This window comes from Lepus europaeus, chromosome 5 (assembly GCF_033115175.1).
Source record: "Lepus europaeus isolate LE1 chromosome 5, mLepTim1.pri, whole genome shotgun sequence".
In the NCBI taxonomy this organism is placed as follows: Eukaryota; Metazoa; Chordata; class Mammalia; order Lagomorpha; family Leporidae; genus Lepus; species Lepus europaeus.
Genome location: NC_084831.1, coordinates 33795493 through 33815787, shown reverse-complemented (window position 1 = coordinate 33815787; position 20295 = coordinate 33795493). Strand labels below are relative to the sequence as shown.

General features: G+C 39.2%; 1 protein-coding gene across 3 annotated transcripts in view; it reads left to right on the top strand.

Annotated features, from left to right (window-relative positions):
* The window catches only part of FOXJ3 (forkhead box J3), a 160527-nt gene that overhangs the window by 127165 nt on the left and 13067 nt on the right, over positions 1 to 20295 (top strand). For 2 of the 3 annotated variants that reach the window (XM_062191084.1, XM_062191082.1), the window contains exons 6-8: positions 127 to 228; positions 11030 to 11158; positions 16066 to 16240. In XM_062191084.1, the coding sequence (XP_062047068.1) occupies positions 127 to 228; positions 11030 to 11158; positions 16066 to 16240 (406 nt within the window). The remainder of the gene's footprint in view (positions 1 to 126; positions 229 to 11029; positions 11159 to 16065; positions 16241 to 20295) is intronic. The other variant, XM_062191083.1, reaches the window with a different exon arrangement.

Below are 20295 nucleotides of genomic sequence, written 5' to 3'. Positions count from 1 at the left end.
TTTAAGTTCTTTTCAGAAAGAAATCACAAAACTGAGTATTAGAGAAATTGTTAAAATCCCTTCAGACTGTGTTAAAGTTGCTATATATATGAGCTAATAATTATTTATTTTGTTCTTGTATTTTAGGCCTCAACTCCATATAGCATAGATTCAGATTCTTTGGGAATGGAGTGTATTATTTCGGGAAGTGCCTCTCCAACTCTGGCAATCAACACTGTGACTAACAAAGTAATTCCATTTTTTTAAACATTTTGAAATGTCATTGAGTAATACATTTAATTTGCTTTTATAATAACAATAGAGTTCTGAATGGTTGAGTTCAAAAATAATATAAATTTGTCTACGCTATCCGTGACAGCTTGAAAGCTGAATCCAGAATGTTTTGAGGAATACAAAAATTAGAAGAAAATATTTCTCAGGATAAACTTAAAGGTGCTTGCCAGGAAGCTCTGCACTAATTTAAAAGTTTAACTCTCCCAATTCCCATTGATAGAATGTCTGAGTCGTCATTTTATTGAATCAGTTTATTTCAGAACCATTGATTACTCCTCTAAATATGTGATTTAAGCAAAGATTGTCAAATTTCAGTTAATCAGCAAAATCCAGTAACATAAATAATTTGGACAGTCTCTTAGGAGTTCATTGGATTGGAGGTCATCCTTGAAACAGGATATGTAGTCTGCAGCATTTTTTATGATGTAAGAGTTTTTCTGTGCCACGTCATTAGATACCTAGTGGGAAACAAATGTCTCTTTACAAGGTGATTTCTTAAATCTCATGTCTCAGAACTCTAAAAAGATCTGAGAGGTGCAGGATTAATTTTTGTGAACTTCTTCCCCTATACCACAAGTACTTTAAAGCCATACATCTCATACCTAGTGTTTGCTTTCAGTCTTACTCTTAGCTTCTCCCTCTAGCTTTCAGCCTGTCTCTGGCTTGTACTTACTTTATCTTTGTTTCTCACTCTGCTGTTTTGCTCATCTATATACTTGAATACTAACACATGTTCTCATATACACTGTTGTACTGAAAGAGTACTCATAACATCTTTTATTTGTAAAAAATAATAATAGTGAATAACCGAAGTCATACAATCAGGTTTTCAATTTAGAAGGTAAACTGGCAGGTAAGGTATAGAATAATGATTTTTCCCACATAGCAATCTATGGGATGATTCCATCATAATCACACTTTAGGAAGAACATGTATTGCATGTGTTTGGTGGTGGTGGTAATTCTGGGATTCTGCTGCAGTACTACCAAATCAGTTACTCTATCCTTATGGATAGAGCCCAGAAATTTATCCCTTAAAAGTATAATCTCTAATGATACCCGGTTAGACTTGAGAATTTCAGGTGAAATGGATGGGTTAGAATCAGAGATATCTAATTCTGCTCTTTGCAGTAGCCTAAAAGGATACTGAAGGCCTAAACACAGACAATTGTTATTATTAGGAAACAGGAATCAGAAATGCTGGGGCTTTATGACTGAATAATATATAGTAGCCATTATCAAACATACCCTTCTGCCTCTCTGTATAAAATGTCCCCCCTAGTCTCCCTCACACTAAAAAAACACAGGGAAGGGGACACTGGAGACTAAAACAACAAGGGTTTAGGGCCAGCATCCCTGAGAAAAGGGAAGCACCTTGAGATAAGCCCTGGAAATATTTTGGTACATTGCTCAGTTCTTAGTGCATGGCATAGAAGCTAAACAGAGAGAGCAGCCTGGAGCCGTCACTGAATTACAGAAAAAGAAACTGGTCTTTGGAGATGCTAAACAGCTAGGCTTGAGGAGCCAAATCTTGAGGAATCTCAGACAAGACTGCAACTTTTTGTAAACAACATCCACCTAAGTCATTTGCTAACTCTGAAATTTTGTGTGAGTAGGTTCAGACACAGACAAAAAAATAGATTTTTCACTAGCCAGGATTCAGCAATGTCGCAGAACCATGGGAGTTTTATATAGGTCATGGTTTTCAAGGAGAGAGCCATGGTAAACACCCTTCACTTTCAGGTTGATAACTGAGAAGGTTTGATTTTTCTCTTTTCAAACCAAAATAAACCAGCCTTAGCTGTTTTTAGAGTGGTATGTGAACACTCTTCTTTTTGCCACAGCAGCACTAAACTCCTTTTACAGGAACTCAAAGCTTTTGTCACTTTTCCTAAGGTCTGGCTCAAAGTTCAGGATACCAGATTAACAATAAGAGAATATACAGGTCTAGGAAAACTAATAATTCTTTGGTTGATCCGAAAGTAGGCGGAAAGGGAAAAGGAGATGAGAGTGAAGGAAAGTATTATTATAATACTTAAATTAATTGCATTCAATGAGAAATCAATATTCTACTTAAAAGACAAAATTATTAGACCACATGAAAAAATCCAACTATGTGTTGCTTATAAGAGATACATCTTGGGACCGGCGTTTGTGATGGAGCAGGTAAAGCCATCACCTACGAAACCGACATCCCATATGAGTGCTGGTTCATGTCCTAGCTGTTCTTCTTCTGATCCAGTTCCCTGTTAATGGCCTGGGAAAAATACTGGAAGATGACCCAAATATTTGGGCCCCTGCCAGCCATATGGGAGATTTAGATGAAGCTTCTGGCTTCAGCCTTGCCCAGTGTTAGCAGTTTGGCCATCTGGGGAGTGAACCAGTGGATGGAAGACCTCTCTCTATCTCCTCCTCCCTTTGGAACTCTGACCTTTTTTTTTTTTTTTTTTTTGAAAATAGAATCGTTTATTCTTTGCTGTCTATAAATTTTTTTTTAGATTTATTTATTTATTTGAAAGTCAGAGTTACATAGAGAAGGAGAGACAGAGAGAGAGAGAGAGAGGTCTTCCATCCGCTGGTTCATTCTCCAAATGTCCGCAGTGACCAGAACTGCACTGATCTGAAGCCAGGAGCTTCTTCTGGGTCTCCCTTGCGGGTGCAGGGGCCCAAGGATTTGAGCTGTCTTCTAATGCTTTCCCAGGCCATACCAGAGAGCTGGGTCAGAAGTGGAGCAGCCAGGACTTGAACTGCTGCCCATGTGGGATGCTGGCACTGCAGGGGGTTGCTCTATCTGCTACGCCACCACGCTGGCCCCTGGAACTCTGACTTTCAAAATAAATAAATCTTTAGAAAGAGAGAGAGATACATCTTAAATGTAAGGACAAAACACATTATTAGGAAAGAGGTTTTATTATGGAAAAGATCACTTTGATAAGAAGCTGTAACAGTACCAAATTGTATATGCTTAACATAGCCTCAAAGCTGACAGAACTGAAAGGAGAAATGGACAAGTCCTTGATTATATTGGTGGATGTTAATTCATCTCTCTAACTCAGAACAAGCAGACAAAAATCAAAATGACAAGCCAAAAAAAAAAAAAAAATCCCATTAAAGATACAGAAGACTGAACCATAAAATTGGGAATTTTGACCCAACTGACTTATATAGAATGTTGTACCCAGTGGTCACAGATTATACATTTCCTTAAGTATGCATGAGATAGTCACTTAATTACTTGATGCCTATCTCTGCTATCTTAAAGGAAGTTTCAACAAACTGATATTATGTAGAATATATTTCCCAATACAGTAGAATTAAAGTAGAGTAGCAGAAAGATAGTAAAAAAATTCTCCAAAGTTTGCAAGTCAAGCAGTATATAAATAACCCAAAGATCGCCGGCGCCGTGGCTCAACAGGCTAATCCTCCGCCTTGTGGCGCTGGCACACCGGGTTCTAGTCCCGGCTGGGGTGCTGGATTCTGTCCCAGTTGCCCCTCTTCCAGGCCAGCTCTCTGCTATGGCCCAGGAGTGCAGTGGAGGATGGCCCAAGTGCTTGGGCCCTGCACCCCATGGGAGACCAGGAGAAGCACCTGGCTCCTTCCTTCGGATCAGCGCGGTGCGCCGGCCGCAGTGCGCCGGCCGCAGCGGCCATTGGAGGGTGAACCAACGGCAAAGGAAGACCTTTCTCTCTGTCTCTCTCACTGTCCACTCTGCCTGTCAAAAAAATTTAAAAAATAAGAAAAAATAAATAACCCAAAGATCAAAGAATAATCATGATAGAAGTTAGAAAATAGTTTGAATTAATGAGAAACACAAATATGACATATCAAAGCCTGTAAAGTAGTAGCTTTAATTACACGTAGTAAACTCAAACAAAGGTTGAATGTTAATGAGTTAGCATCTAGCAAGAGAAGAGCAAAACAAATCCAAAGAAGAGGAAGAAGGTAGTAAAAATAAGTCAGGGAAATATAAAGGGCATACACAGTAGCTATAGTCAGCAAATGAAAAGCTCAGGAACAGTTATAGGAATATAAGAATGTCTGTCATGAACAAGATAAAACTCAGAATGTCTAGGATCCAATAAAAAAAAATCACCAAAGAGGTAATAAGAAATAACCCATCACGTGGAGAAAATTAACTAATCACAACTGTCCCAGAAATGATATAGATGATAGAATTAGTTTAGAAAAAAAGTAAAATAGTGTTAAAGCTATATTTCATGAAGAAGCTGAATGACACATTGAACATGTTGTGTAGATACATGAAAGATACAAGGAATCCAGATTCTAGAGTCAGTATTCATAGATGATGTGATTATTTACATAGGAAATTCAAAAAAATCTACAGATAAAGCTTTAGAATTAATAGGTAAATCTAGCAAGGTCTCTTGATAGAAGATAAGTGTTTAGAAATCAATTATATTGTAGATCAGTCACAATTAGAAAATAAAATTTAGGGGCTTATGTTGTGGCACAGCAGGTTAAGCTGGCATCCCATGTGAATGCCAGTTCAAGTCCTAGCAATTCTACTTCCAATCCTGCTAAATGTGCCTGGGAAAGCAATCATTTATGGCCTAAGTGCTTGGACCCCTCCAACACACTTGGGAGACCTAGGTAGAGTTCTGGCTCCTAGCTTCAGCCTAGCTGTTGTGGCCATTTGGGGAGCGAACCAGCAGATGGACAATCTCTCTTTTTTCTCTGTCTGCAACTGCCTCTCAAGTAAAATAAACAATTTTTTTTTTTTTTTTTGACAGGCAGAGTGGACAGTGAGAGAGAGAGACAGAGAGAAAGGTCTTCCTTTTGCTATTGGTTCACCCTCCAATGGCCGCTGTGGCCAGTGCGCCATGCTAATCCGAAGCCAGGAGCCAGGTGCTTCTCCTGGTCTCCCATGCGGGTGCAGGGCCCAAGCACTTGGGCCATCCTCCACTGCCTTCCCGGGCCATAGCAGAGAGCTGGCCTGGAAGAGGGGCAACCGGGACAGAATCCGGTGCCCCGACTGGGACTAGAACCCGGTGTGCTGGCGCCGCAAGGCAGATGATTAGCCTGTTGAGCCGCGGCGCCGGCCAACAATTTTTTTTAAAAAAGAAAAAAATAAATTTAAAAGATAACTTTTAAGTTAGTATCCAAAAACATAAAAACCTAGGATTAAATGAAAGGTGAACTCTATGTAAAAAGCTATTAAAATGATTGAGAGGAGGGTGGGAAGAAGGAAATATCATTACATCCTTAGAATTGTGTCTTCAAATGGTATTGAATGTGTTAAAAACTAACTAAAATTTTTAAAAAATTGCTGAGAAAACTAAGATATAACTATAGATACATAATTTTCATGCAAAAGACTATTATAAAGAAGTTAGGTTTTCCCAAATTGCACAGATTTAATCATTTTTAATGCACAGATTTAAAGTGATCTCAGTCAAAATCCTAAGATGCTCTTGTTGAGGACAGTGGGTATAGTATAGAAAATAACAAGCTGATCATAAAATATAAATGGGAAACCACATGACCAAAATGGTACTTTCAAATATCAAAGAGTAAGTCCTACCGCACCTGAAAGTATGATATTCCCCTAAGAGTAGACAAGCTTATGAAACACAGAATTCAATGATGTCTTTCAGTAATGGTGGTAGATCAAAGGAAAAGTGATCTTTTCCATGTAGAAAAATCAATTTCAGATGGATCTGGGATGTAAATGTAATTGATAAATGAAGTTCACAATTGAAAAAAAAATGAATTTTTCAGTGGAAAGAAGAAAATCATAAAGATTAAGAGCAGATACTTAATGCAGTAGAAAACAAGGCTTTGTGTGAAAAGGAAATCATAGATTTTGTGATTCTGTTTATAATTAACTCAAAACTAGGAAAACTAATCAATAACTATAGAAGTCCATATAGTGGTTACTATGGCAGGAAATCCAGGAGAGTTAACTGCTGACTTTATGAGTCGTACTTAGGAGAGTCCTTAGTAGGGCTTCCAAAGTGCTGGTGATAATGTGCTCGGACTCAGGCTCCTAAGTCAGTTGGTCGTTGGATGCCCAGATAACCCTTTTTTTTTTTTTTTTTTTTTTTGGACAGCCAGAGTTAGACAGAGAGAGAAAGGGACAGAGAGAGAAAGATCTTCCTTTTTCCGTTGGTTCACCCCCCCAAGTGGCCACTACAGCCAGTGCATTGCGGCGCCAATCCGAGGCCGGGAGCCAGGTGCTTCCTCCTGGTCTCCCATGCGGGTGCAGGGTCCAAGGACCTGGGCCATCCTCTACTGCACTCCCGGGCCACAACAGAGAGCTGGAGTGAAAGAGGAGCAACTGGGACTAGAACCTGGGGTGCCGGTGCCATAGGCGGAGGATTAGCCTAGTGAGCCATGGCGCCAGCCTCAGATAACCATTTTTGTAGGGAATTTATGGTATTAGAAACTTTTTCCCCTTAAAAATGAGGGGACCTCAAAAAAGTCATGGAAAATTAAATTGAAAGGTAAGCTTATTTTGGTGCAAAAAATTGAAATTATGTATTTGTAGGGTATTCAAAAAGTTCATGGAAAATGTGTATTACCAAAAACTGCGTGAATTTCAAAAACTTTTTTTAAAGATTTATTTATTTATTTAAGATTTATTTTATTTATTTGAAAGACTGAGTAACAGAGAGAGATAGAGCCAGGCCAGTTTCCACTGATTGAGCCAAGTAATGGTAAGCTTGTGGCACCTGTGCAAATCAAGGCAATGACAACTAACTGTACCAGTAGTCATTGTAATTCTTCATTCATCCTAGTTTTACTTAAGGCTATCCTTGGTGAAGCAGGACAAATGAATACCCATCTTTTTTATATTCAACAATATGAAATGGAAATGCACAAAGTGCTTCTACATACCAAGGCATAGTGGTTGCTTCAAGGAAAAGCAGTTGTGTGATTGTTCAGGTTGGAAGCTGAAACTAGCAGTTGTGTTCATAAATCACTGCGAAGAACTCAGAATGATTATTTGGGTATTTGGTAGATGTTTTCTTGAAAGTTGGCAAAGTCATTTCAAGTAAAATAGTTAACAGTATCTATTGCCAATGGTCACCTTTGGATTTCCAAGCAAAAAAGTATAATTTTGGAAAATTTATGTCCACTACTATGATTTTGATAGCTTTACATTTAAAAAGGGTTTTCCAATGAATCTGGGGTGATGTTAACAGGCATAATTTTTTTTTTTTATGTTGTATGATGAGATGCCACAACATTCAGAAGTTCTGCATTAACTTAGGAGATTAGCATTTTCAAGTGACATCATACATAGATATGATCCATGCAAGGTACAAGGTTTTAATGGAACAGAGTCTGAAATATTTGACATGGTTTCAGATTCCATATTGCAAGTAATCTTTTTAAAAAAGCCACTTGTTATGTTAAAGTTTCTGTTTCAAAGAAGATGATCCACAGTTTCTCTTTTAAAGCATCCCTCCTTTTACCAAGTTTTCTTCCCATACTTCCACACACAAAACACATTACTACAGATTGAATACAAAGCGGGTATGAGAATTCAGTAGTGTATTAAGTCAGACCTTGAGATTTATACTGTAAAACAGTGCCACTCTTCTCAGTTTACCTTTTTGTTGGGAGTGGATTATTTTTTATGTTAACTTGTAATTGGGTTTAGCTGTTTTTAAATGAGTTAACTAATTAAAAATATTTTGAGTTTTAGTTTCTAATATGCCAGTTGTTGATTATGTATAATATAAACAAAAATTCCTTGGCTTCTTAATTTTTAAGACTGAAAAGGAGGGACCAGCATTGTGTCACAGTGGGTGAGGCCGCCACCTACAATTCTGGCATCCCATTTGTATACTAGTTCAAGCCCCAGCTGCTCCACTTCTGATCTAGCTCCCTATTAATGCTCCTGGGAAAGCAGTGGAAGATGGCCCAAATACTTGAGTCCCTGCCCCTCCCTGTGGGAGACTCAGATGATACTCCAGGCTTCACCACAGTCCAGTTCCAGTCATTGTAGCCATTTGGGATGTAAACCAGCAGATGGAAGATTCACTCTCTCTCTTCTCTCTCTCTTTCTCTACCTCGCTCTAATTCTGCCTTTCAAATAAATAAGTAAATATTATAAAAACAAAAAGGGAATCTGAGACCAAAATTTGATAACTGTCATTCTATACTTTGATTTGGATAGTGATTACATAAGTATTCCTGTTCTGTAATTTAACACACTTTACTTTCTATGTATTTTACACTTTAATAAAAAATATTGATCAAATTAAAGAGATTAGTTGTCCAGATGGAGTTTTTTTACTTCTTTTTTAAAAGATTTGTTTTATTTATTTGAAAGACAGAAAGAGAGGCAGAGAGAGAGAGAGGGAGAGAGAGGTCTTCCATCCATTGGTTCACTCCCCAATTGTCTGCAACAGCCGGAGCTGCGCTGATCCGAAGCCAGGAGCTTCTTCCAGGTCTCCCATGTGGGTGTAGGGGCCCAAGCACTTGGTTCATCTTGTACTGCTTTCCCAGGCCATAGCAGCAGAGCTTGATCGGAGGTGGAGCAGCTGGAACTTGAACCGGCGCCCATGTGGGATGTGGGCACTGCAGGCGGCGGCTTTATTTGCTACACCACAGTGCCAGCACCCCCCCCCCTTTATTTTTTCAAAGATTTAATGAAGAGAGTTTTTAAAATTATTCCTAGGAACTCACCAGGTTGAGTTTTATGAAATTTACCAGAAAGTTTATATTTATCAGAAAAAAATCTTGGCTAGAATTTCCTTTATTTCTCCTCATTTTTTTTTTCTTCTTTTCTCTTATTTTTTTTTTAACTTTTATTTAATAAATACAAATTTCCAAAGTACAGCTTTTGGATTACAGTGGCTTCCCCCCTACCCCACCATAATTTCCCTCACGCCTGTAACCCTCCCCTCTCCTGCTTCCTCTCCCATCCCATTCACATCAAGATTCATTTTCAATTATCTTTAGATACAGAAGATCAATTTAGTAAATATTAAGTAAAGATTTCAACAGTTTGCACCCACACAGAAACACAAAGTGTAAAGTACTGTTTGAATACTAGTTATAGCATTAATTCACATTGTACAACACATTAAGGACAGAGATCCTACATGGGGAATAAGTGCACAGTGACTCCTGTTGTTGACTAAACAGTTGACACTCTTGTTTATGGTGTCAGTAATCACCCTAGGCTCTTGTCATGAGTTGCCAAGGCTATGGAAGCCTTTTGAATTCGCCAACTCTGATCTTATTTAGACAAGGTCATAGTCAAGTTCACTCCTCTCTTCAGAGAAAGGTACCTCCTTCTTTGATGGCCCGTTCTTTCCGCTGGGACCTCACTCGCAGAGATTTTTCTTTTTTTTGCCAGAGTGTCTTGGCTTTCCATGCCAAGACATGGAAGAGCCCAAGACTCTCATGGGCTCTTCAGCCAGATCCTAATGCCTTAAGGGCTGATTCTGAGGCCAGAGTGCTCTTATTTATTTCTTAGACAGTTATTTTTAGTTGATGTTAATATGGGGCATCTTAGCTTTGCCTTAAGTGTAGAGGCATATCTCTACCTTCTTTTGGCAAATGTTGGCATTGAGCATAAACCCATTTTCATCACAGACAAGATGGTTAGTTGGTTACTGAGTTTAGCAGCTGTTTATACTGAGCAGAAGGCCCTGTGTTAATGATTGCTTATTGTGAACTAAGGTGGTAACAGTTTAATAATGGGTAAAAATTTGCTACAGGTTAGTTAGACCATAAAGCCAATTATGTTATTCTTTTATAAGTAGGATCATAAAAAGGAAAGTTGTTAATAGCATCTGGACAAAAACTTGAAAACAGCTTAGTTACCTGATTTAAAAATACCTTTTATTGGTTTCCAGTTTAAAAAAAAAAAAATGCTGTGAAAACATATACTCACTTGATGGGCATTTAGCCTGGCAGTTAAGATGCCTGCATTCCACATTGTAGTTCTTGGGTTCAGTTCCTGTCACTGGCTCCTGACTCCAGCTTCCTGCCAGTGCAGACTCTGGGAGGCAGAGGTGATGGCTCACATAGTTGAGTTCTAGGTACATTTGGATTGAGTTCCCTGTTCCTCACATCAGCCTCAGCCCAATGCTGCTGTCAGCATTTGGGAAGTGATCTAACAGATGGGAACTTATTCCCTTTCTCTCTCTCTGTTTCTGCCTCTCAAATGAATACAAAAATTGTTTTAACTATATTAATGATCAGTTATCTGAAGTCCCTAGCCCTAGCTAGTTAACCATTGCTAACATTTTGACCTCATAGTCCTTTTTATCTAATGTTTATATTAGCATATTATTTTTAAAAACTAGATTGCTTATCTATGACTGAAAATATTTTAGGCAGTTAAGTTTTCCATTTCAATATAATAAATACTGTGAAGCCTATTATTTAAAAAGAAAATCTAGGGCTTTTTTTTGTGGCCTAAGATTTTGATAGTAGTTTTGCTTAAAGCTTGAACAGAATCAATTTATACTCTGTAGAAATATTCGAAAGAGTAAAAATTCAGTATAACCCTCTCTCATTAAATGCTTTTGAACTAACTATACCTAATAATAAACCAAATATATATGCCTCTAGACAGACCTGCCCTATAGTTTGAGAACATTGAATTATTTCTAAGTGACCATAGAGTTAGTAATGAAGGGGAAGCACCAAAGAAAAGCCTGCTGAGATTGTGTCTTCTGGTGTGTACCTACTCAGTCATATTTTTGTATAGTTGCTTAAAAGACACTCTTTATAGTAGGAACTACTTAATCAGTTGTTGCTTTTCATTCTAGGTGACATTGTACAACGCAGATCAGGATGGTAGTGATAGCCCACGAAGTAGCCTTAACAACAGTCTCTCAGACCAGAGTTTGGCATCTGTTAATTTGAACAGTGTTGGAAGTGTGCATAGTTATACACCGGTAAGTCTTGGTGAAGTTAGTTTTTTGTTTGATAATCATTTAGTGCTTAAGACAAAACCAAAAGTTATTGAAATGCAAATAAAAAATGACTAGTGTTTTTCTCTAACTAGTATATTAGTTTAGTAAGTAGATCAGGCTTAAGTAGATATCTCCCTTGATAAAGTCTTAATTTTGAACTTCTGTTTTACTAAGTACATACAGTTATGTTGCTGTGTATAAGGGAGATTTAAAAGTTCAGCAAAAATTCATATTCTTTCAGTTCCATTTTCCATTAATTTTTTGAAGACCCCTCATATTTTAAACTACTTTATTCCATCTGTTCTATGTCCACGTGAAAAGTTATTGGAATAGGAAAATTTTACTTTGTGTAGAACTGCAGATAATCTGCTTACTCTTCTAGGAAAAAGAGCTTAGAAGGTGTGTGTATTGACTTGTTATCTAGTTGTAGGTCTAAGACAGGGATTCTGTAAACCCCAAAGGTTAGGGTTGCCTGGTGCTCAATTGTTAACTACTCTTAAATTTTCAGAGTTGGTTTGGGAAACATAGTCATAATATAAAGAAACCTGTGTGAAAGTATCCTTGCTCCTGTGCTGATTTGTTAACCTGTACAGGATCGTGACGCTTGGGTTATCTGGTACTTCCTTTCTTACCAGCTGATAACTGTCTGCCCCACTGGGCAGAGAACAGAGAGGAACTACACACCAGTGTAAATTCGATCTCACCAGATCACATTCTGCCCCATGATTGATTAGTAGATAGGAAAAAACTCACACATGGCTACAGAGTACTTCAAGAGTCCATGGAATATGTGAATTATAAAAAAGCTACGCATGAACTTCAGATTTTTTTTTTCTGCACTAAAATAAATCTTTTCGTTCTGTTTTTCCCATGAACTTCTTTGAACTACCCTGTTATATAGGGGGAACCTAAAATTAGAGAATAATTGTACAAGGGTAACAAAAACTCAGCAAAATTGAAATTCACATTAAGTGTAGGCACCAAGAAAGTTGACTCTGCAATACTGTTTTCAGTGCTCTGGGAAAAAAATTAGAATGATTTTCCCCAGAATGCAGAAGAAAAAAGTAAAATTCTGTAAAAGGTGACAATAAATACAGAGAACTGAGAATTATAGATATCCCTGCAGAAGACACCAGAAAAATTGATAGAGAAGCAGTTTTCAGAATAAATAGAGTTTTAAAACATTAGGGAAAATTAATGGGGAAAATATCTAGAAGCATTCTGGAAAATTTAAAGATTTCAAAAGTAATCACTCATACAGTTACATGCAGGGAAGTACTCCTCAGTAACTCTGGATGCCTGAAGATAATACAACACTGTGCAGAGTTTGGAGGAAGTAGATTTCAAACAACAAATGTTATGCCCAGTCAGATTTTCAATCATATATGAAGGCAAAAAAAATTCACTTCTTGATACCTCGCCTTTGTTTTCATATGTCCTTCCTGGAAAAAATGACAATTTTGCCTTGGTGTTCTTGGGAGATTGGTTCCAGGACCCTTGTGGATACCAAAATCTGAGGGTGCTCAAATCCTTTTGATGTACTTTTGTATAGAACATGCACACATCATCCTGTATACTTTACATCATCTCTAGATTACTTACAATACCTAATACAATGTAAGTGTTATGTGGATAGCTATCAAATATTTTTTAGGGAATAGTGATGAAAAAAATCTGTACATGTTCTGTATAGACAACAGTTTTATTTTTCCAAATATTTTTGATCTTTGGATGTAGATTACCTTCCATATTTAGTTAATAGGTGAGTCAGAGACTTGATGATAAAGTCATGATATAGGAACATTACTTGTATCATTGAAGCAAACTAAACAAAAACTTAAATGATTTTAAGTTGCTTTTTAATCTTGGTGCAAAAATTTTGGAAAGCAAAGGAAATGAATCTAATATCACAAAATATAATAAAAAGAAAAAGAAACATTTATAAATGTAGATAACAGAAGTCAGAACTAATATGTTTTGCCAATAATTGCAAGAGGGTTAAACTCACCTATTAAAAGCTAGACATCAAAGACTGCTATTTTCACTTAACAAGATGTCATATAGTCTTTTTTTTTTTTTTTTTTTTTTTTTAAGGGGAAAGTGTTTATTGGTGGGGGAAACCTGACAGACCAGAGGAAAGGGGCAAAGAAGAAAAAGAGAGAGGAGAGTGTAAGAGAGAGAGAGAGAGAGAAATTCAGGAACAGGTCCTGTTAAACCTTTGCTGGGGGGCGGGCAGGGAAGTAAGAGCAGCAAATCCCATTGGGGTTCGGGTGGAGCTGACACCTGTGGTTGGGTCATTATTGATCACCTGGCTTCCAAGCAGTGGCGGTGGGGGCTAGAGCCTAGGATGGTGTCTGGGGTGTAGGTCACGCCATAGGTAGCACTGCACCATTTTACTAACATTCTCCCCTTTTGTTTTTTATAAAGCAAGAGTTGTATGGGATTACAATAGCCCCAAAAGTCCAGGATGGGTAGAGGGATAATGATCTGTCTTTAGAACTACTTCTGCTGACATGGGGCAATGAGATACTCTCTGCTGTCATTAAACGATGTCTCAAGCCACTGTCTCCTTGGTGGGGAACCAAGTATATCTCTGAAGTAGCATTTGGTTGACTGCCTGGTTGCTGAAGGCCTTGGTTCATTCCATTATCACCTCCTGTGAACACTTAAACAGACATGGTAGTATAAAAGGGTGAGAATAGCAACCAATAATCCTACGAGTGGCATTAACCAAGTAATGAGAGGATCTCATAGAGGAGAGGAAATGAGGGGGGTCTCTGGACCCTTGTGACTGTTTGATGTACGTGGTTTAAAGCTGATCCCAACCAAGACTGGGAGAAAGGCCACTCATCTTTTGTGGGTAGAGGGGTTTGTCTGTATAGAGGAAACTGAACAATCATACACATTAAACTGGAGAGAGGACCATAAATATACACCAGTTGGGAGTAGAGCCATTGATGTATGAGTAGAGGCTATGATTCTAAAGGAATGAGGCCCCAGGTGGACTAGATGTCATATAGTCTTTAAGCAACATTGTGGTAGCTACTGCTGGTTAAGACTTATCACGTGCCTATTGATTGAGACAGCTTTATTTCCACGTACTAAGTGTAAAGTCTGTATAAGACTTAAACATATATGCCTATTTGAGTAACATGTAGTATGTGGTATAAGCTAGATCAATGTGATATCAACTCCCTCTGTCCCACATAATACCAAAACAGAATATTCAAGGGGCAGACTACACAAGTAGTGGATCAGTCTTGAGACAAAGTTCCTTCTGCAGCTAAGTAGTTTTGTGACCTGCAGCTATACTCAGAGGGAGAAGTGCAGAAAGTCGCATGCCTCACAGACCCAGTGAGTCACTGAGAATCTGTCTGTAGGCAGCCTCCTGCAAGATGGAAAGATGAATCAGAGCTAACCAATGGCTATCTCCCTAAGATTCCTTACTGCTTTCAAAACACTTATTTAAAAAGATAGCTTACTGGGGCCAGCGCTGTGGTGTAGTCGCTGAAGCCCAGTGCCGGCATCACATATGGGCACTGGTTCGAGTCACAGCTGCCCCACTACTGATTCAGCTCCTTGTTAATGTGCCTAGAAAAGTGGCAGAAGATGGTCAAGTTCTTAGGCCCCTGCACCCACGTAGGAAAACTGGAAGAAGCTCCATGTTCCTGGCTTCAGATTGGCTCAGCTCCAGCCTTTGCAGCCATTCAGGGAGTGAACCAGTGGCTGGAAGACTCTTTCCTCACCCCTTCCCTCTCCCTATCTCCCTCCCCCTTCCCTTCTCCCTCTCCCTCCCCTTCTCCTCCTTCCTTTTTCCTCTCTCCCCTTCCCCCTCTGTCCCCTCTCCCCCCTCTCCCTCTCTCTCTCCCCATCTCTCTCCCTCTTCCTCTAACTCTAACTCTGCCTTTTGAATTAATAAAATAAATATTTAAAAAAAAAAAGATTTACTTATTTGAAAGGCAATTAGAAAAAGAGAGCTTCTATCTATCAGTTCACTCCCCAAATGGCTGCAACAGCCAAGGCTGGACCAGGCTGAAGCCAGGAGCCTGGAACTCTATCCCAGTCTCCCATGTGAGTGGCAGGCACCCAAGCACTTGGGCCATCTTCTGCTGCTTTCTCAGGTGCATTAGCAGGGAGCTTGACTGGAAGTGGAGCAGTCAGTACTTGAACTGGTGCTCATATGGTATGTCAGCATCTCAGGAAGTAGCTTAACCCATTGCATCAAAACATCTGCACTTTAATTCTTACTTTATAGGTTTTTTAAAAATAGTTTTAAAAAATCTCCTGCACAGCTCAGTGCTCTGATCCATTCCAACTTCCTGAAGAATCTTTAAAAAAAAAAAAAAAAAACTTAATTTCTCATTTCCTTCAGTTTCTTTTGTTTTTTAAAAACATTCCCCTAGAAATGAAGAATTGGGCATATTGAAGCTCCTTGTTAATGGGGCACTGCCATACAATGGCTTATAGTACTTGAATGTATATTGAATAAATGAAATAAATGTTAGTATCTTCATAGTATAGTGGAGTTTGAAATGAAGTTGCTGCTTTAGAAACCAGGAGGACAATTCTATAGAAACTGGAAGAATTCAGCCCTAATAATTCAGCTTATTTGTGTGATCTTGGGTGAGTCGTTTACTTTCCTTGGACTCTTCTCCTTTTCTGTGATATATGGATGTGGGATTAGATTTCTGTGGTTCTTCTAGATCCAAGTTAACAATTTTGGTCTTTGTCTTTTATGTGTACCAGCTTAACAGAAGATGGGAAAACAGAAAGAAGTTACTTCCTTTGAATTCCAATGTTGGCACTACTGCTTTCAGTTGTGTATTTTGTGTAACAAGCCAGTTGTCGTTTAGAGCCACTGAATTGGTTGTGTTTTCCATTAATGTTAGGTGACAAACCATCCAGAACCAGTGTCACAGTCATTAACTCCTCAGCAGCAGCCACAGTACAACCTTCCAGAGCGAGACAAGCAGCTACTTTTCTCAGAATACAATTTTGAAGATCTCAGTGCCTCATTTCGGAGCCTTTATAAGTCAGTTTTTGAGCAGTCACTTAGTCAACAAGGTGAGTTCTTTTCATGCATTTTTGGTAATAAGAATTTTTGTTAAAATTTTTCTTTTGATTATTTTAATATAGCAGCTGTTATACTTCCTTAACTTTAGAACACTATCATAATTATGTATCATATATCATTGCATAGAAATGGCAGATAAATTTCATCTCATATGCCAGCCTTACTTAGGGTATCCTTTGTCCTATGTTGAAGAATTTTGACACTGCCTATATACTATGTGGGAAAGACTGCCATGATTAATTAGTGATGTTCAGCATGTGAAGTGTTTCGAGTGGTGAATGTGAACGAGAGTAGATGTGCATTACTTTTGTTCTGGCTGATAACAGCAAAAAGATGGCTATTGGAATGTGTAGTTCCAAGTGTGAGCATACTGGCTAGTGCTAAACTCTCCAGGTCATTGTTCATACAGCATGATTAAATCAGATTTTAATACTAAAGGTGATTGTAGTTGAGATGCGGTATACATTACAACCAAATATTAACACATTCTTGTCCTTTTTAGCTATTTAATTTTTGTCAGAGTTGTGATAGATTAAAAAAAAATGTTACCTTGTGTTTCTCCCATAAAACACTAGAACGTGTTCTACTGTTAGTGCATTTCCTAGCTACTTGTTTGGAGTGTTAACTACTTATACACCATGTTTTTTTTTTTATTCTTTTTTTGCTGCTATAGTAAAATACCTTAGACCAGGGCCAGCATTGTGGCATAGTGAGTTGAATGGCTGCTTGTGATGCTGGCATCTCATGTTGGAGTATCAGTTCAGGTCTCACTGTTTCATTTATGATCTGGCTCTTTTCTAATGCACCTGGGAAGGCAGTGGAAGATGGTCCAAGTACTTGGGCCCCTACCACCCGTATGGAAGACCAGAATGGAGTTCCTGGCTGCTGGCCTCAGCACAGCTCAGATCAAATGGATGAGGCCATTTGGAAGTGAATCAGTGGACAGAAGATGTCTTTGTCTTACGGTCTTACTCTCACTTTTAAATAAATAAATCTTTGAAATAAATAAATCTTAGACTTGATAATTTATAAAAAACAAATTTATTTCTGTTCTGGAGTCTAGGAAGCCCAAGATCAAAGTGTTGGCCAGCGCCATGGCTCAGTAGGCTAATCCTCCGCCTGTGGCGCCGGCACACCAGGTTCTGTCCCAGTTGCCCCTCTTCCAGGCCAGCTCTCTGCTGTGGCCTGGGAGTGCAGTGGAGAATGGCCCAAGTGCTTGGGCCCTGCACCGCATGGGAGACCAGGAGAAGCACCTGGCTCCTGGCTTCGGATCAGCACTAGTTCTCCAAAGTCCTTTTGTAAGGGCACTGATCCCTGATCACCTCCTATATTCTTCACCTCCTAATACAGTTCAACATCTTGCACTTTAAGTTCCTCCATAGGAAAATTGTGAAGGGACACATAACATTCAGACCATAGCACCTCAGCTCATAGTTTACCTGCTCATAGCACTAAATAAAATAAACAAAAGTCCTTACAGTGTACATGTTAATATATTGTCAGTTTTCAAAGATACTAATAGCATGTTACAGGAATGGCTTTTTCTAGTTAGTGTTTTTGGAATAAGATACAGTCTTTATTAAAAGATTTATTGATTTATTTGAAAGAGTTACAGAGAGAATCTTCTGATTCACTCCCGAAGTGACTGCAAAGGACAAGGCAGACCCCAGGCCAAAGCCAGGAGCTGCTTCAGGGTCTCTCATATAGGTGGTAGGGGCCCAGACACTTGGGGCATCTTCTGCTGCTTTTCCCATTAGCAAGGAGCTGGATTGCCAGTGAGGCAGCTGGGACACATACCAGAGCCAGTATGGGATACCGCTGTCTCAGGCAGTGGCTTTACCTGCTATGCCACAATGCTGGCTCCTGGAAAAAGATACAATTTTATCTAAAGTTTTCTATCTATAAAAGTATAAATAACTAATGAGTTGAATACTGCTAAACAAATCCAACCTTGGTGATCATAATAGAAAAATACTGACTTTAAAATAACAATGTTAATTTCTAAAGCTCATAATTCCATTTCATTACACTATTAAAAAAACACAACATTGGTAGGAATTCTGGATTCTAGTCCAGATTCTACAATATGGTCGGCTGAATTAGCCTCTCTTTTCTAGACTTTTGCATCATTTGTATAGTAAAGAAGGTTGGGCTAGGTTGGTGGCTTTCAGATTGTTCTCTGCAGATCCCTTGGCTTTTGTAAGGGTCTTGGGCTATAAGGGGAGAAATATACAGATAAAGAGGGAGGGGTAGCAGACTTCTCTCCCTGGCTTCAATAAAAGCAGCTTTATTAGTTTCATATTTTGGGCTTCTGGGGAAATATTTTTCTTTGTTTTATTGGGTAAAAATAATTTGAGTATGAAAAATTTTAGTTTAGATTTTTTTTTAATGTTTATTTGAAAGGCAGAGGTTGAGGCAGAAACGGAGAGAGCGAGAGAGAGAGGTCTTCCGTCTGCTGGTTCACTCCCCAAATGGCTACAATGGCCGGAGCTGCACCAATCCAAAGCCACAAGCTTCTTCCAGGTCTCCCACGCAGTTGCAGGGGCTCAAGGACTTGGGCCATCTACTACTGCTTTCCCAGGCCACAGCAGAGAGCTATGGAAGTAGAGCAGCTGGGACTCAAACCAGTGACCATATGGGATGCCAGCCAGCACTGCAGGCAGCAGCTTTCATTTTAAGATGCTAGGATTTTGTTTGAAATTGATAATGAAATTATTGCTTTCTTTAATCTTACTGTAACAATCTGACAGAGTCCCTGTTAATGACAGTTTTCCAGGGCCAATATTAACTCTTCTCCCTATAAAACTTTTTTAGATTTTAAGATCATCTTAGAATGTATGAGAATAATTTTATCTGTGTTAAAAAGTTTGATTATTTGGGGCTGGCACTGTGGTGTAATGGGTAAAGCTGCCACTGTACCAGCATCCCATATGGGCTCCAGTTCAAGTCCCAAGTGCTCCACTTCTGATCCAGCTCTCTGCTGTGGCCTGGAAAAACAAGTCCTTGGGCCCGTGTACCCACATGGGAGACCTGGAAGAAGCTCCTGGCTCCTGGCTTTAGATCAGCGTAGCTCCGTCTGTTGTGGACATCTGGGGAGTTAACCAGCAGGTGGAAGACCTCTCCCCCTCCCTCCCTCCCTTCCTCTCTCTCTCTCTCTCTGCCTCTGCCTCTGCCTCTCTCTCTCTGCTCTGCCTTCAAATAAATAAATCTTTTTTAAAAATTTGATTACTTTTATTGGCTGATACTGTCTTATAAGCATCCCCCCCCCCCCCCATACACACTTAATTAAATTCTTTATCCTTAGTTCAGCAAAACACTGTATGGACAGATTATCCTTTGGGATATAAAACTGGCCTAGGGGCCAACACCATGGAGCAGTAGGTTAATCCTCTGCCTGCGGTGCTGACATCTCATATGGGCGCCAGTTCTAGTCCCAGGTGCTCCTCTTCCAGTCCAGCTCTCTGCTATGGCCTGGGAAAGCAGTGGAGGATGGCCCAAGTGCTTGGGCCCCTGCACCCATGTGGGAGAGCATGAAGAAGCACCTGGCTCCTGGCTTGAGATCAGTGCAGCGCTGGCTGTTGCGGCCAATTGTGGAGTGAACCAGTAGATGAAAGACCTTTCTCTCTTGTTTCTCCCTCTCACTGTCTGTAACTCTACCTCAAAAAGATTTAATTAGTCTAATCATATAGAACCAAACATTGCAGTAAGATTTACTAACTACCTACAAACCACACATACATTGTTTTTTTAACATAAAACACTTTTGGCCTAATCATCCTCATAGCAACTCATATTTACTGAGCTCATCTTGCCCTTGCACTGTGGCATTTAGTTTTCACAACAAGTTTGTGAGGTGAATACTTGTATTGCGCCCATTTATAGTTGAGGTAATTGTGGCTCAGAGAAGTTAAGTCCCTTGCCAAAGAGTGTTTAAATGACAACACAGAGGATTGACTCCCTTACTCTGGTAGTGTAAGGAATGCATTGTTAACCCCTAAACTGTATATCTCTTGAATATTCCATAAGAGCAGTGAAGAATTGGAGA